At 62.0% G+C, this 16704-nt stretch overlaps 2 protein-coding genes and 1 long non-coding RNA gene across 7 annotated transcripts in view; 1 reads left to right on the top strand and 2 right to left on the bottom strand.

Moving 5' to 3' along the window:
- Positions 1-400: 400 nt before the first annotated feature.
- On the bottom strand, positions 401-4017 carry FZD2 (frizzled class receptor 2). 2 transcript variants are annotated; one of them, XM_030021144.2, is made up of 2 exons: positions 3558-4017; positions 401-3471 (listed from the first exon to the last, which is right to left on the bottom strand). In XM_030021144.2, exon 2 carries the CDS (start codon positions 3377-3379, stop codon positions 1706-1708), a length of 1674 nt encoding a protein of 557 aa, XP_029877004.1. In that variant the 5' UTR covers positions 3380-3471; positions 3558-4017; the 3' UTR covers positions 401-1705. The 2 variants fall into 2 exon arrangements, with proteins under 2 accessions (XP_029877004.1, XP_029877005.1); XM_030021145.2 differs by having other exon boundaries at positions 3515-3704.
- A 7448-nt stretch (positions 4018-11465) lies between these two features.
- Positions 11466-13105, bottom strand: LOC115344812. Its single transcript, XR_003924654.2, has 2 exons — positions 12581-13105; positions 11466-11934 (listed from the first exon to the last, which is right to left on the bottom strand). It is a non-coding gene; the product is annotated as an uncharacterized LOC115344812 (long non-coding RNA).
- An 80-nt stretch (positions 13106-13185) lies between these two features.
- Positions 13186-16704, top strand: part of GPATCH8 (G-patch domain containing 8) — a 58272-nt gene continuing 54753 nt past the window's right edge. For 2 of the 4 annotated variants that reach the window (XM_030021798.2, XM_030021796.2), the window contains exon 1: positions 13186-13329. In XM_030021798.2, the coding sequence (XP_029877658.1) occupies positions 13285-13329 (45 nt within the window). In that variant the 5' untranslated portion in view covers positions 13186-13284. The remainder of the gene's footprint in view (positions 13330-16704) is intronic. The other 2 variants (XM_030021799.2, XM_030021800.2) reach the window with 1 other exon arrangement.

Genomic DNA, 16704 nt, shown 5'->3' with positions numbered 1-16704 from the left:
GTTTTTCCTTTCCAAAATGTGCTGGAGAGGCACTGCCTTAACCCTTTCGGCTCCCGCTTTTCCCTTCACTGGAGAATTGGGATTTTTAAGAGAGTTTTGGGATCATCCCGGGGCTTTGCTGGGGAAAGGGGAACGGCTCAATCCCCCCGCAAACCCCCTTTGGGCTCAGAGGATCCAAAAAACCCCCCAAAATGATGGCGAGCAGAAGCTTTGGGGCTTCCCGGGGACGGTTTTGGGGCGCCCATAGGGTCAGCACTCCCCCGGGCCTGGTCTCCCTCTCCATTTTGGGAAGAGTATTTTTTTTTTTAATTTCAATTAAATCCAGCTGATTAAATCCATCCTTCCCCTCCCCGAGCTCTGCGCCAGCCCCCCTCCAGCTGAACCCCCCCATCACCCATCTCCAGCATCGCCCAAATCCCGACAAGCCGAACCAGAGCTGGGACCCGCTTTTCTCCGGAGACTTGGGATCGGAGCCAAAACCCCCTAATCCTATAGAAAATGTCAGCTATTTCCTCCGGGGGGGGGGGGGGGGCACAGGAGAGGCCCCCCCCCTTCCATTGCAAACCAAAAAATTCTTATTTTGGGGGTTAAATAGATATTTTTCCCGTGCAAAGCGCTTTGTTCCAGCTGGAGGGAGATGCTGGCTCATCCCCACAGTGCGATGGAAGCGGAGCGGGGGCCTGGCAGCACCCATGGGACACCCCCCCCCCCCATTTAATTCTTGATTTTTTTAGGGGAAAAAAAAGCCCTCGGGAATAAGTTAGCGGTTTTTTTTTAGTCGTTTGTATTTGCAAAGGACTGTTTAAAAAGTAATTTGGGAGGAAAAGTCTGCGGCCAAGCTGGGGAGAAGGTACAGGCAGGGCGGTGCAGGCAGGGGTACAGGCAGAGACCCCAACCGCGGGTGGCTGGGCAGAGGGCAGCCCTGTCACAGCATCTTTTGGGAGCAAGCAAAGGGGGTAGGTAATAAAAAAATCAACTTTCTTCGGGAGGTTCCAAAAGGAGAGGGAGAAAAATGGGATTTTTATGGGTTTTTTTTTTCTTTTTTTTTTTACCCCCCTTTTTCCAGGGCTCGGCGGAGCTGCCCGTGCCTGGGGAGAACCAGTCCGGAGTGGGCCCAGGGCCATTCCCGGAGCCGTTCCTGGAGCCCCTCGGCCAACGCCAACAGCCCCCGGCGGCCCCGCGGGGAGGGGGGATCCCAACCCGGGTAGCGGAGAGAGGGGGAGAGGAGGGCGAGAATTCTCTCCCCATCTCGGCAGGTTTTTTCCCCTTTTTCTCCTTTTTTTTTTCCTTTTTTGCCCTCCTTTTTCTCGTTTCCCAACCTTTTTTTCTCCCCTCCTTTTTCTCCCTCCTTTTTTCCTTTTTCTCCCTTTTCTTCCCTCCTTTTTTCTCTCCTTTTCCTCTCCCTCTTCTCTTTTCCCTCTCCCCTTTTCTTTTTTCCCCTCTCTTTTCTCCTTTTTTTTCTCTCCCCTTTCTCCTTTTTTTCTCCCTTTTCTCCTTTTTTTCCCTCTTTTTTGTTTTAAATAGAAATATATAATTAAATTTACAAATGCTATTTACAGGTTTAATTACAAAAAAAAAAAAAACCAAAGAGAAAGAGAGACACCCCTTAGACGTTAATAAATCTAAAAATAAAAAATATATAATAAACCCCCCCCAAAAAAATTCAAGCCGAAGGGCGGCAGCGGCCAGGCTCGGGGAGGGGGGGTCACACCGTCGTCTCGCCCTGCTTGCTGTTGGTGAGTCGCGTGTAGAACTTCCTCCACGAGTGCAGGGTTTTACCCGACCATATCCAAAAGCCGGAGGTGATGCCCACAATGAGAGTCATGAGATACTTGATCATGTAGACGGTGAAATCGGGGGTCATGCGGGGGGTGAAGTGGAGCGGGCAGGGGATGGCCAAGCTCTTGCAGTTCTGGCTGATCCAGCTGCGCTCCCAGTGCTCACGGAAAGCCTGCTCGTAGAAATAACAAGCGATGACGATGGTGGCCGGGACAGTGTAGAGGACGCTGAAGACCCCGATGCGAACCATCAACCGCTCCAGCTTCTCCGTTTTGGTTCCGCCGTGTTTCATGATGGTGCGGATGCGGAAGAGGGAGACGAAGCCGGCCAGAAGGAAGGAGGTACCGATGAAGAGGTAGACGAAGAGTGGGGCCAACACGAAGCCCCGGAGAGGGTCGATGTTGTTGAGGCCCACGAAGCAGACGCCGCTCAGCAGGTCCCCGTCGATCTGTCCCATGGCCAGGATGGTGATGGTCTTGACGGCCGGCACGGCCCAGGCGGCCAAGTGGAAGTACTGGGAGTTGGCCTCGATGGCCTCGTGGCCCCACTTCATGCCAGCGGCCAGGAACCAGGTGAGGGAGAGGATGACCCACCAGATTGAGCTGGCCATGCTGAAGAAGTAGAGCATCATGAAGAGGATGGTGCAACCTTCCTTCTTGGTGCCCTGCACCACCGTGCGGTAGCCATCCTCCTGGAAACGCTCGTTGCAGACCACCCTCTCCTCCAGCACGAAGCCGGCGATGTAGGCCACCGAAACCATGGTGTAGCACCCCGAGAGGAAGATGATGGGTCGCTCAGGGTAGCGGAAACGCTGCATGTCCACCAGGTAGGTGGTGACGGTGAAGAAGGTGGAGGCGCAGCACAGGACGGACCAGATGAGGATCCAGATACGGGCAAAACGGATCTCGTCCTCGTTGAAGAACATGTGGCCATCGGGCCGGGTGGGCTCGCAGGGTGCCGCACAGTCCTTCTCGCCCAAGAACTTGTAGTTGAGGTAGCTGGGCACCTTCAGCGCCCGTGGACAGTGGAAGGGGTGGTCGAGGGTGGCATAACGAGGGGCACCTGGGGTCCCCTGACCAGCCAACGGCGTGGCACTGGTGAGCAACGCTGGCGAACCGCCGTCCTCCGAATGGTTCTGCCCCACGCAGATCTGCTCGGCGCCATGCCGGGGGAAATTCTCGCAACGTAATCGCTCCGGCCATTGGAAACCGAATTTATTCATGAGGGCTTCGCAGCCCTGGCGTGCCCGCTCGCAGATGGAGCGGCACGGCGGGATGGCCTGCTCCAGCACCGTGCAGACCGGCGCGTACATGGAGCAGAGGAAGAACTTGAGCTCCAACGAGCATTGGACCTTCACCAAGGGGTAGAACTGGTGGACCTCCAACCCCGCGTCCTCCTGGTTGGTGTGACCCAGCAGGTTGGGCATGATGGTCTGGTTGTAGGCGATGTCGGTGCAGAGCGGGATGGAGATGGGTTGGCAGAAGCCATGGTCGGGGATGGAGATGCCCTTCTCACCGTGCAGCTGGCTCCAGCACGGCGCCGGCACGCTTAGCCCCACCAGCAGCCAGGCCAGGGCGGACAGCACGCTGGGGGGGCCCATGGCGCCCTGAGCCGCTGTGCCCAGATTTATGGTGCCCGGTGCCCAGCCGGCCCGCCGGTCCTCCTGTCCGGATCTGCCGTGCCCGGTGCTGCCTGGATGGTTCCCGGTGCCCGGGTCTGCTGTGCCCGGTGCTGCCTGGATGGTTCCCGGTGCCCGGGTCTGCCGTGCCCGGTGCTGCCTGGATGGCTCCCGGTGACCGGATCTGCCGTGCCCGGTGCTGCCTGGAAGACTCCCCGGTGACTGAATATGCTCCGGTCCCGCTTGGACGGCTCCCAGTCGCGCCTGGACGGCTCCCGGTGCCCGGCTGGACGGCTACCGGTGTCCCGGTCTACCGTGCGGGGCGGGACGGCTCCCGCTGCCCGGACCAGACGCTCCCGGTGCTCCGCAGCGCTTCTCCCGCTGCCCGGACTTGGCGCTCCCGGTGCTCCCGCTGCCCCGACCCGGTGCCCGGAACCCCGGGCGGGCGGTGGCGCTGGCGGGGTGCCGGGGGTGGGGAGGGGAATGCCGGGGGAGGGGGGGGGTACCGGGGGGGGGGTACCGGGGGGTGCCGGGGGAGCGGAGCGGCCGCACCGGACGCTCCCGCCGCCTTTGTGCGGGGCAGCGCCGCGTCCCCGCCGGGCGGAGCGGCCCCCCCCCCCGCGCCCCGCCCCCGACGGGCCACGCCCCTCCCGCCCCGCCAATCACATTCAAACGGCGCGGCCGCCCCCGCCCCCCCCCGCCCCGGGCCCAGCCCCCCCCCGCCCCCCCCCCGCCCCCCCCCCGCTCCCGGGGGTCACCGGGCCGGGGACCGGGGGGAGCCCGGCCCCCCCCCCCGTCGCAAACTTTTTCCGCGCCGTGAAAAGTCCCCCCGCGGCGTGGGGTCGGGACGGGGCCACGGTGAGAAGTCCCTCCCCGTGTCCCCGGCACCCCCCCGGTGTCCCCTGCCCCCCCCCCCGTGTCCCCTGCGTCTCCCCCCGTGTCCCCTTCCTCCCCCCCGTGTCCTCTGCACTCCGCGGTTTCCCCCGCACCCCCCTGGTGTCCCCTGCGCTCCCCCCCGTGTCCCCCCACCCGTGGGGCTGCTCCCCCCACATCCCCCCCAGCCTGGGACCCACATTCCCCCCCCCCCCGACACGCTGCAGCGGGTCCCCTGCTGTCCCCAGGTCCCACTTTAGAGTGCACCAGGGCAGGATTAGCCCCCGTGGCCCCCTGGCACCCACGCAGGTCCTGGCTGCCCCCCCGGGAGCAGGGATACCTTGGCCCCAACACCCCTTGGTCCCCGGGTGTCACCCAGGCGGTGCCACTGCCCCGTGGGGTGCCCACGGCCACCCTGGGGTGCTGCCAGAGCCCCACAAGGCCACCACACAGCCAGGGGTGTCCCCAACGTTCCCAAATCAGCTGGGGGTGGTGGGGAACATCCCGCGTCCTGCCCCCCCCCCACCAGTGGCCCCACACCTCCCACCCCAACCGTGGCCGTGGCAAAGGGCACCTCCGTCCCCAAAACCAGGGCAGCGGGAGGGAGCTGGGGGACTGGGACACACTGGGGGGGATATGGGCCACAGCAGGGGGGACCAGAATACATCGTGGGGGGGAACCAGGACACACTGGGGGGATCCAGAACATGCCAGGGGGGTCTGGGACACACTGGGGGGAGGACCGGGACACATCGGGGGGGACTGGGACACACTGGGGGGGGGGACTGGGACACACCAGAAACCCTCACAGGGGAAAGAAACCGCAGGCAATCACCCCGAATTTTGGCAGCAGGATGGGGGGGGGGCGGCTGCCTTTCCCAAACCAGCATCCCAAGGAAGGGGCAGACGGGGAGGGGGGGGAGGATCTGGCAGGGAGCCCAGCGCCCCCGTCCTGCTCCTTTCTTGGGGGGGCCGGGGGGGGGGGCGAGGGGCTTTCTGCTGGCTGCCTCCTTCCCCTCTGCCGCCCTCCCTCCCTTTCTCTCCCTTTCCTGTAACTTAAGCTTTTGTTGTGAGCAGGAGAAACCCGGGCTGCCGTGAAAAGAGGGCCCCACCGCCTTTCAGAGCGTAATTGAAACCATTGCGCGGCTCCTGGCCGAGGGGGAAGGGCAGGGGGGGCTCCAGAAATCAAAGCTGGGGGGGGGGGGGGGGGGGACACGACACACCATGAGCACCCGTTCCCGGCTCCCCCCCACCTCACCGTCAGTTTTCCTGGCCCCGGACGTGCCGGTTGTCACCGCGGCGGTTGGCGGGATGCTGGGGGCTCCCCGCTTTTGCAAAGGGGTTGGGGATGGAAGGGAGGGGTCCCCGTGGCCCCGGACCGGGTCGGGATGGTGGTCCTGTGGAGTGAACCGGGGCGGGATGGGTGCCAGCGGTCGGACGCCCACACGTAACCCTGGCTGGGGCACCCAGGGGTGCTGCCTTTGGGGCCCACGCCGAGCCCACGGCCGCCATGTGCCGGGGAGGGCGGCTCGGCACGGCCGGCGCTTGGCGGCCGCCCAGCGAGTCCTCGGCCGGGGAGGCTGCTGGCGAAGGGCCTGGCAGGGTGCCGGGCTGCGGGGGCCGGAGCTCAGGCCGGATCCTGGCGAGCGGCTGCCTCCCGGCCCGTTCCCGGGTCCCCGTTTACAGGCGTGACGTGGGGTGACTCCTCCGGCCGTGGACACCCTCGGCCCTGTGGGTGCACGGTCTGGCTTGTGTGACACCCCTCCCGGCGTCCCCAGCCTCGGTGGCCTTTGCCCCAGCCCCGCCAGCCGGGGACGGAGACAGAGGGGGTGCGGGGGTGTTTGCACAGCCACGTGGATCTTGGCTTCCTAAAAGCTTCAGATTTTGGCTTCTTTCCGGGGGTGGGGGGGGGATGTCACTTCCAGAGGGGATGGCAGAGGCTGGGGCTGTCCCCACGCTCCTCGTCCTCCTGGGTGCTGCTGGGTGCTGGTGGCTTAGGACAGGGGGTCCCCAGGACCTCCGGGCACCACAGACACACGTGGTCCCACCCGGAGTGGGTGCTGAGCCCTCCTGGGGAGGGGGAAACCTGGAGCAGACCTGCCAGCCAGCCCTGGGAGGCACCCCTGGGTGGGCTGGGGGTGCCAGGAGACTCCCCAGGGAGGCAGCCGGTGGGGTCTTGCCTGCTCAGGGGTGTCCCCTTGCAGGGACATGCAGGGTGGCCAGGGAATATCTTTGGTCCCGTTCGTCCCCGTCACCAGGCTCCCAGTTCGATCCCCAGGCGCTGTGAGGGGCATGCAGGGTGGGAGAGGGTCCTATCCCCTCCCCAAAAGCTTCCCTGCAGGGATCTGGGGTTGGTGTCCTGGGCAGAGGGGACCCTGCGAGGGCAGGGACCCATCCTGGCACCCAGCGGCAGAGGGTCGGTGCTGCCATCAGGCCAGGCTGGGCATTACTGGGAGTATAAGGCCAAGCCCAGGTCCCCCCCCCACGGTTCCCCCTCACAGCCCCCAAGGAACTGCTCAGGGTGGGGGGGACCCAGGAGTCCCAATCCCCCCACTGCTCCGCTCTCACTTCATCCCAGTACAGCACTGGGGGATGCTGGTGGGCACCTGGTGCTGCCAGTCCCCTGTCCCCAGCACGCCAGGGTCCCCAGGTCACCACCTGCCAGGGATGGCCCATGGGTGCCACCACCTCCAGCATGGCTCGTGGCTCCGGTGTCCCTGCTGGAGCAGGGCACGGTCCCTGTGGAGCCCCTCTCCCTGGGACTCTTCCAGTGCCGCGGGGTGCCAGGGTGCTCGTGGGGTCCTCCCTGTACTCAGGAGGGTCAGGGGTGGGGGACACAGCTGGAACCCCCCCAGGTCCTGGCCTTGGACTCCCGGCAGCACCCCGGGAGGTGCCCAGCACTCCCAGACCAGCCACGGGCAGCTCTGGCCCCTCTCCGAGCCTCCTCCCTGGGGACAGGAGCCCCAGTGCCCACCCGTGGGTGACGCTGGGGATGGCACAGCAGCTGGCACTGGCCCCACACACTGCCCCACTCTTGGGCTGCTGGCCAGGACTGCTCAGGAGGGCAATATTTGGCGTGGGGGGAGCTCTGGCAGCACCAGTTCCCACCACCCCCATCCCTTGGGGATGGGCATGGAGAAGGGCGAAGCAGAAATGCAGAAATTGGGGATGGAGCGGCTGCACCAGGCGATGCCAGGCAGGACGGGGACCCCCGGGGGGTCCCCCAGGAGCTCAGAGGGAAGGGCCCCCCCGGCCCCTGCCCTCGGCTTTGTTTCACACTTAAGAGCCTCTAATTAAAACCAGCCACAAAAGCCCTGGCTGGCGGCAGGCTCAAGGTGCCAGCGGAGGACGGGGGTCCGTCACCAAGGGAACAGAGAGGGATGCGGGGCCCCCAGCACGGGCACCACGGGGCCCCCCCACTCCCTCGTGCGTGAGCGGGCACACGTGTGCATGCACACACACACATGAGCGTGCACATGAACACACGGTGCCTGCAGGAGGGGTGAGCGTGGGGACGTGGGAGCGGGTCTGCGGGGTCGGGGGTGACAGTGCTGGGGGGTGCTTGTGTGAAGGGTCTGCTGGCACGTGTGTGTTTGCACGCCTGTGCCCAGCTTTGTTGCACGCACGTTATCCTGTGGGTTAGGGAGGGCAGGAACCAGTGCCTGCTGTTCTCAGGCCTGGTTTGTACTGGTCTAAACTGGTCTAATGGTCTGCAATGGCTCCATGGGGTGGGAGGGGTCCGTAAGCAGCACTGGCCCGGTGGGCTGGGGGGTCAGCCGAGCCCTGGGGTACCCGTGGGGTGCCCCAGCACCAGGAGCAGCCCTCGCTGCCAGCATGGCTGCAGCGGGCGCCCACGAGGTGCCGGCAGCCACCGGGCAGAGCGCGTTAGCCGAACTCCAGCACGGGACCAGAGGGCTGATGGGTGACCCTGAGAGCGGCTGTCAGGAGCCCGGGGAGGGGACAAGCCCCCACCGAAGTGAGGGTCCGACTGCCCAGACACCCTCGGGGGTGGTGAAACCCTGACGGCCCAGTGCCGGCGGTGGACAAAACCCACTCCGAGCCAGGCTGGCAGGACGCTGGCCTACGCTGGCCGGGGCGGCGTGCGGGGGGAAGCTGGCTTAAGCACACCTTGACCTTCCTGGCAGGGGAGGGATCCCTCCAGCTTGTCCGACACATCTCCTGCCAGCACCCGGTATTGAAAGCGCGGCGAGCTCGCGCGCGGAGGAGCCGGCATGAAAAGGCAGCTTAGGCATCTCCTGCTGCGAGAGATGGATTAGGGGCTTCGGGGAGGGCCGGGGGGACAGCAAGAGGCACAGCCGCCGCGGCATGCCGTGGCCAGGCTCCGTGCCGGCGGCCGCCGGGCAAGAACGGGCACGGCCGGGCACGGTGCCGCCGGCTACCGTCTCGTTGCATCCCGGTGAGAGAAGGGGGCAGCGGGCCAGGCCTGGTGGGGCGGGATGCTGGGGCATCCCCAAAATGGAGCATGGGAAGAGAGAGAGAGACTGTCCCAGCTCAGAGGGGGCCGGGCGGGCAGGGGGCTGGGGCACCCAGGGCTGGCAGCCCCACTTCTCCTCTCGGCTCCGGACCCCCCGCGGGTCCCCAAGGCATCCGCCGCCCGGTCCCTCAGCTGTCGCTGTCAGGAGGACGCGGTATTTTTAGAGCCGCCTGGGGACCGGCAGGTCAAGCGGTGACAATTTTTGCCCATGGAAGCTGGCGGTGCGAGGCGGGGGTGGTGGGAGGCTTTGTGACCCCGCCAGCCCCCGTGAGTTTCCCCTTTTGCTCTGATTTGGGGTCAGAAATGTCCCACTTGTCCCCGGGGAGGGAAGCCCCTGGCACTAGCAATGGGTCCTCATGGGATGGGAGGGGTCCGGCCACCTTAGCTCTGTCCCAGGGACCCGTGCTGGCTCAGGGTCTGCGTTCCCGAGGAGGTGACAGCGATGCCCCATGCAGGCGGCCCGGACCCCTGGGATCCCCCCCAGGACCAGCCCTGGTGTATGGGGTGGGGGTCGATGGCCCCGGTGGTGCCCGTGGTGGGGGTGCCCCACTGCACGGCAGGTGGGAGGGGATGGGGTGCCCCTGTGGCCCCCCGTCCCAGGAACAGCTGTGCCCTGGCCGATGGCAGGAGACCCTGCCAGCACCGGGCATGTGACAGGAGGTGACAGAGCTCCCTGCTATTTATACCCGGCCCTTGTCAGGGCTGGGTGTGGGGACGCAAGCGAGCCCATGCCACGGGCGCAGGCTGGCCCTCAGGGTCCCCTGGGTGCCCATCTGTCCCGGGGACCACCCAAATCCCCTCTGTAGGGTGGGGGGGCTGCAGCCACTCACAGCCACTCCAATTGCCCCCAGACCACAGGGTACACTGAGCCACCCCTGTGCCCAAAGGGGGCACAGAGCTGTCCCCATGCCCCATGGGGGCACCAGGCTTTGCCCAAGGGGGACACTGAGCTGTCCCCATGGCTGATGGGGACATTGAGCTGTCCCTGTGCCTAGTGGGGGCACTGAGCTGTGTCCGATGGGGACATTCAGCTGTCCCCATGCCTGATGGGGACATGAGCCACCCCTGTGCCCAAAGGGGCCACAGAGCTGTGCCCAATGGGGACACTGAGCTGTCCCTGTGCCCAAGGGTGGCACTGAACTGTCCCCATGCCTGATGGTGGCATGAAGCTGTGCCCAATAAGGACACTGAGCTGTCCCCATGCCCCACAGGGGCACAGAGCTCTGCCCAAGGGGGACACTGAGCTGTCCCTGTGCCCAGCTGGCAGGGCAGGGGAGGTTTGTCCCCCAGCAGGCACAGGTCCCCATCAGGCACACGTCCCCAGCAGCCACAGGCTGCCCTTGGTGCGGGGAGAAGCCAAGGGGGGGCCGTTCCTTCTGGGCCCCCACCGCTGCAGCCCCCACACAAAGCTGCTTTACATGAGAAGAGGGGCCCAGGGGCCGCAGCACCAGCCTCCGCCTCCTGGCCCACAGAAAGGGGCCTCCTTCACTCCCGGTTCCCGGCCTCCCCCTGCTCGCACACGCACTCACACTCACACCCGTAGGTGCACGCCGCACACGTACACACTCAGGGTTGGGGGTCCCCTGGCCTCGGGACACTGTTCCCCTCAAGCACCTCAGGCAGTGAAGCCTGAGCCCTCCCAGGGCTGCCCCCCTAAAGCAGGCTCAGTGCCTGCCCCAGATTCCCGCTGCCACAGCTGGGCTCTGCTCACCCCTGTAGCACCGAGGGAAACTGAGGCAGGGAGTGAGGGGCCTTGGACAGCATCGAGGAGGGCACCCAGCCCCAGGATGGGAGGGGCCACCCCTCCTCCGCGGCTTAGCACCCCCAGGGTGCCAGATCCTCCTCACCCCAAAGCCCAGGCAGGCAGGGCTGGGTGCCCCCCATCATTGGTACTGCTGAACATCAGCTTTGTGCACCCAGTGGGGTGGGGGGGGGGGCTGTGTCAAGAAGGGGCGTAAGCCACCAGGACACCTGGGTCCTGCTGGGGGAGCTGCCACCCTCCCCGGCGGGTGCCGGGCACCCACGCACCCGGCCCTGGGGCTCATCCTGCCTGGCTCAAAAGAGCTCCATCTCCCTGTGGGCCTACATCCCCCTCAGATCCCCCACGGTGGGTGGGGGTCCCATGGTGTGGCTGGAGGGGGGGGGGGGGGTCCCACTGCCCACCGGGATGGAGCAGGAGCTCCCTCTCGTGGGCACAGCCCTGGCGCTGAGCAGGGCCCAGGGTGCCCACCTGGGACCCACGGGTGGGGTGGCTGCAGGACATGTGGGTCCCTTCAACCGAGCCATCCAAGGGGCTGCTCCATGCAGTGTGGCCAGGCTCCTCGGGCAGGGATCCTGGCTCCACCCTGCCTGCCTTGACCTGTCTGGGTGCTTTGGGAGGACAAGGGGTGGGACAGTCCCTTCCAAAAACACAGTGGTAATTCCTGGAAAGAGAAAGGCTGCTCCCCTCTGTGCCTCAGCTTCTCCATCCTCCATGGGGCTAAGCTGCAGGGCAGTCCTTGGGGCACAAGGAGCCACAGGGACATCAGCAGGGAGGGAGACCGTCACCAGTGGAGGAGAGGCAGAGGCCTGGCAGCTCCAAACTGGCAGTCGCCACTCACCCAGGTGGGTCGGACCACAAACCTGATGCAGGACAAGACAGGTGACCCCCGGTGCTTAGGTGTTTGGAGGGGAGCAGAGTAAAGCACCAACAGGCATGGCATCAACAGGACTTTCTTAATGCAATGAGGAGCAAACTCAAGCATGTTCCTGCCCAGCAAAAGGTCTCACAGCCACCCTGCGATGCAGAGGTCCCAACTCTCAACCACAAGGTCCTCCTCAGCACACAGGGTTGACTGCAGATGCATGAGGGAGCTCCACACAGGAGTTCTGGCAGTGCAGCCCAGCCTGCCACACTGCAGTAATAGATCAAGTCAGCTCTGCTACGAGCTACACTGCCTAGCACAAAGCACAACCACCGCTTTGGCCGCCCCTGCATCTAACCCACAGCCCCACTGTGCAGGGCTTGCTGTCACAGGCATACACCTCATCGACAGGTTTGGGAGTGCACACAGAGGCACGGTCTGGGGAACACGCTTCAGAAAGGCCCGTTTCCAAACTCCTCTATCCTCACCCTGCCTCGACGAGGCAGCAGAGGGCAGCACGCAAGCAGGATCCAGGCAGCAAGGCTTCTGGTGAGAGAAAGAAAAGGAATGAACGGAGAGACAGATGGAATCCAGTTTTCCTGCTGTCAGGGATGGCAGAGAGATGGTGACACACACTGCCATGCTCAGAGACAGCTGGTAACAGCTGTGGTGGTGGATGGAAAAGCAGGGCCTCGTCTGCCGCAAGCCCTGTGCTCAAAGGCCTGTGGGCTGCTGCAAGACGGATACCCCAAGCATCGTCTGGTGCATGCAGGCCCGGGGTGCTGCTCCTCTGCCACCACATACGGGGACTTGGCTATGCTTGCACAAGCCAGGCACACGCCTCCCTGCTCAGGGGTAAAGAAAAGCCCCTGCAGCCTGGCCTGGCTGAAGGCCTGGGGTGGGAACAGGGCTACAGGCATGGCTCCACCTGGCCCTGGGCACTGTGCTTCACCTCAGGGTTGGCTCCGAGCACCGTGATCCAGCTCAGGCTTTGTGCTGGGCACCATGGCCTACCTCAGGGCTGGCCCCAAGCCCCATCATCAGCCTCAGGGGGTGGCCCCAGGCCCCCAGGCTAGCTGGGCCAGGGGCCTTTCCCCACCGCCCGAGGGGTGCCGGGCTGCCCCGACGCCCCTTCCCAGCGCCCCTCAGTCCCCGCTCCCGCCCGGCCCCTCTGAAGAGACTGCGCACGCACCCCTCAGCAGCCAGCGTGACACGCGACGCACGCCAGGGGGCAGCGGCGAGTCCCTGCTCCTACTGGTTCGTACCGCCATCACTCAAGAGTCTGGGACAGCTCCATTGGTTCGGGCCGGGAGGGCGGGAAAGCTGAAGCGGGGCTCGCGCCCTCCCCTGTGCCCCCGGGGTCGAGTGCTCGCCGCCTGACAACCCTGCGCATGCGCAGACATGAGGTTGCGGGGAGCAGCTCGGGCGCCCCGTGCTACAGCAGCTCGCTTCCTCGTTGGTTGCCAGGGTGCGCGCGTAAGCGGGGAGCGGCGCATGCGCGCTGCGCGCTCCGTTCCAAACCGCAGCGGGGCTCGGGGCGGGAAACAACCCGCCACGGCGGAGGCTTAACGGTGCGGCCGCAAGTACCTGCCACCCTCCGCTCCCCCGGCAGCCGCCTGTCAGCGGGCCGGCTCTCGAGCTGCTGCCCGCGCCGGGCCCCTAGCAGCGAGCCGCCCCGCTTCCCGCCCGGTCCCGCCCGGTGACGCCGCCGTGAGGGCGGCCCCGCGCCGCCCACGTGAACTGCCCTGCCGCGCATGCGCGAAGGCGTCCGGCGCGGCGGGGGCGGGGCGGGCGCGCTGCCGCGGCGCGGGCGGCGCTGAGGGGAGGCGGCCGGAGGCGCGGGGCCGGGCCGGGCCGAGCCGAGCCGAGCCGAGCCGAGCGAGGCGGCGGCGCAAGATGGCGGACAGGTTCTCCCGCTTCAACGAGGACAGGGACTTCCAGGTAACGGCCGCGCCGCGGGAGCGCGCGGGCCCCGACTCTACCCCGGGCGGCCGCGGACCCCTCAGGCCGGGGCGGGCCGTCCCCCCGCCCCCCCCCCCTTCCCCTCACGCCCGGCGGGGCTTTGTGTGCGGGCCCGGCGACGGGTAACGACACAAAGGCGCGAACGCGGCGGGCCGGGGCGGGCTGTCAAGGTGACCCGCGGGAGGGGGGCAGCGGCCGGCGGCCTCGTAACGGCGGCGGCGGCGGAGGGTGGGGAGCGTCCCCGCGGACGGGGCCGGCGAGGGGTCCCCCCCCCCGCTGAGGTAGCCCTCACCCGCAGGAGCGTGGGTTTTAGTGTTTGGGTTATTGTTATTATTTTTTTTTTCCGGTCGTTTTATACGGTCTGTTAGGCCGGAGGCTGGGCGGGAGCGGCAGCCCGGCGGGATGCGGGTCGGGGCCGCCGCTCGCCGCGGGGCTCACCTGCCCGGCGCGGCTCCCCGGCGGGGGGCTGCCCCCGGCCGAGGCATCCCCGTCTCTCCGGGGGCCCCCAGTGTGTGCCAGCGACCCCCCTCGTGTGGAAAACGCGGTTTACCTTCTCGTACCCACCCCCTCCCCGAAAACATTAGTATTTCGACGTAATTAACGCCACTGTTGCTGTTCTAAAGGGGATTTAAATAAACAATGGTGAAATTAACGTTGACTCATTAAGCCTAAACAATGACATTTTGTTTTCTGACTTCAGCCTGAGAAAGTCTCGAGGTTAGAAAGAAAAACAAAAGGAGTGAGAATAAATGCAGCTCCAGAAGAGCTACTGATGAGCTTTTATGTGTGGTCCTTGTTTCGGGAGCCCGAAGTTGGAATAGCACTTTTCACCCAAACTCATGCTTTTCATCTAAATATTTGGGAGGGTTTTCTTATAGTTGCGGAGCTTGCATAATTCTACTTAATGTAGCATTAAGGTGCAATCCTGAAAAGACTCAGGACATCCAGTAGTAATTAATTTACGTTGTTCCTTCTGGATGTTTTAGGGGATGCACACTTTGTAAGTCTTTACTAAACTGTGTTAGAAACGCACAAGAAAATACATGCCAGTGTGGTTGACTGCACTGTTAGCATGACCTTATCTGTGGACTGTAGGTATGGCTTCTTAACGCAGCCCTAAACACAGGGGCTGGTTTGCGTCGTTCATTTCCTTAAATGAAGAAATGAATCGTAATTAATACTGAGATGGTCTGATTCGGTTTTGAAGTTCCTGTTTCAGGAAGTGGAGTGAGCCAGATCTTGGGTTTGAAAATACATTTTTCGTAATAGTTTGATTTGGGAGGGGAGAGATGGGGAACCTAAAACAAGTCTGGGACTGCAGAATGTAGCCGAGAAATGGGTAAGCTCTGTAGTCATGCATTGCACAACTTGTTCGCATGTGCCTTTTGCTTGGTGTCCTTGTTCTTGTCCCTTTGTGGGGCAACCTCTTTGCAAAAAAAATAATTGTAGCAGCAAAACCTGTTACTGTGTCATTGCTCTGGTCATGCAGGGAGAATGTGTAGTGATGTCAGAGAGGAAACAGGGCTCCATTACCCGATGCCGAAATCTTAAAAGCTGCTGAGCATGCTCGGAAACAATAACCCAGTCGCAATCCTGTTTTCCCTTGACTTTAAGAAAGGGCACTATTTTTAATTGGGAGTTTATGCATGCCAAATATCAGGTTTCATTGTCTTTCTCATAGACTAGAGTAAAAAATAAAAAGGTAGGGTTTATTTTTATAGTAGGGTAACGTCTCTGTTCTTCCTGAAAATTTGCCAGTGAGAAGATATTTTATTTTGCGTGTTAAAGCTTCCTTCGAGGGAAGAGTGGAATCGGTCCTCTGGGAAGAACAGTTTGGAGTTGGTTAAGGCTTGCAGAGGACTGAACGTGACAACGATGAGCTATGAAAGAGCTGATTAGAGGGAGGCTGGGCCCAAGTATCTTGGCCAAGGTCGCACTGAATTGGTGGGAGCTCAAGCGCCTGTGCACGTACCCCTGACAGTTGGTCAGTCTAAAAATTTTTCTCAAGTATATTGGTGGAAAAAGGATTTTTAAACCTTAGTTTTCCTCCTTTTTCATCAAAATCACCTTCAGAGAAGATTTTTTACTTTCTTCTCTATATTTAGATGGAGGTCACTTGAGATATAACACTGGCATGGAATAAAGGAAATGGCTCACTATGCTGTTTGCAGGTCTGCTGTGAAAGCTGCGCTGTGACTGTTGCTAAGCATAGGTAAAAATATGTCTGCCTTTAGCTTGCAGCTTTTGATCATCTCTGTAAAATACTGGTCTCAAAACTACAGCAAAAATAAGACACACTGTTAGTGTGAAGTCACAAATTCGTACGTAGGCTCCCTTTGTAGGAGTGTTTCTGTCGGTGTTAAGAATGCCTTTTTCACACAATTTCTAGCAGTTTTAATTCTAAGCTTCAGCAGATGAAATTTCTGTCCTTTGACCGAGTATGACTACAAACGTGACCGTGTGTTACTGCTAGTCTGTTGAGACCCAAGTAGGCACGACAAAAGGGAGATGGTGCTCTAAAATTACATGGCTTGAAGCAGGGATGGATGCGGCATGGTGAGGGGGAGGGAGGCTGTAGAGATCCCTTGGATTTTGTTCTTGGGTGATCTACTTGTGATCTTCTTGACAATGTAAAAGGATGTGTTACTGTCTCGAGAGAGGAAGAGAAACAAAAGGTCAGGAGTAAAGTGTATGTGTCAAAGGAATCTTTTAGCTGTTTGAAAGAAAGGCAAATGCCTTGGGACTAGTGATGTGGCTAATGGAAGAGAGTCACTGGATGGAAAAAAAAGCATTTTAGGGTTGTCTTTAATGTTATCAACCTTCTTTCTGGAAAGAAACTGGAAAGATTCTGGGTTTGGGAGGATTAGTTTGGCAAGAGTGCAAGTCAAGCATTGATGTGGGCAGGGGAGAGATGAGGTTAGCAGAGGTGATATTCAGGTTTCTGAGCTTCTGATATGCTGGAGAGAAGTGGATTAAAGGTGAGAGAGCTGCTGAGAACTATTCTTTTCTCCCTTGTGCCTGACTAAAGGAAGCCCAGTGCAATAGGGGAAGGCAGGAATGGAAACGTATGGGACTGGAGGGAAATGGGTTCAGGAAGGAAAGGACCTAAACCAGTTGAGAAAAAGAAGGTATAAATGGTCTGAAGTGCATAAAAAGGTGATGAGGAGAGAAGGATTATTGAGCAGAGGGATCAGCTGAGCATTGGAGAAATAAGCAGCAGTGGGGTACCTTCCCATAACTGCAGCCAGAGCGATGCGTTGGGTATAAAGAAAGCTGCAGAGGGAGTGGAGACACTATCACAGGGTTATAAGTAACCCTGTGGAAAAGAGTAGCTAGTATAAGGATAAGAAAGTC

Source organism: Aquila chrysaetos, chromosome 8 (genome assembly GCF_900496995.4).
Source record: "Aquila chrysaetos chrysaetos chromosome 8, bAquChr1.4, whole genome shotgun sequence".
Taxonomy (NCBI): domain Eukaryota; kingdom Metazoa; phylum Chordata; class Aves; order Accipitriformes; family Accipitridae; genus Aquila; species Aquila chrysaetos.
The sequence above is the reverse complement of the archived record's forward strand: the minus strand, read 5'-3'. Positions and strand labels throughout refer to the sequence as shown.

Bases quoted from the DNA above. Each gene is read 5' to 3' on its own strand.
- FZD2 (XM_030021144.2), bottom strand. From the start codon at position 3,379: ATGGGCCCCCCCAGCGTGCTGTCCGCCCTGGCCTGGCTGCTGGTGGGG.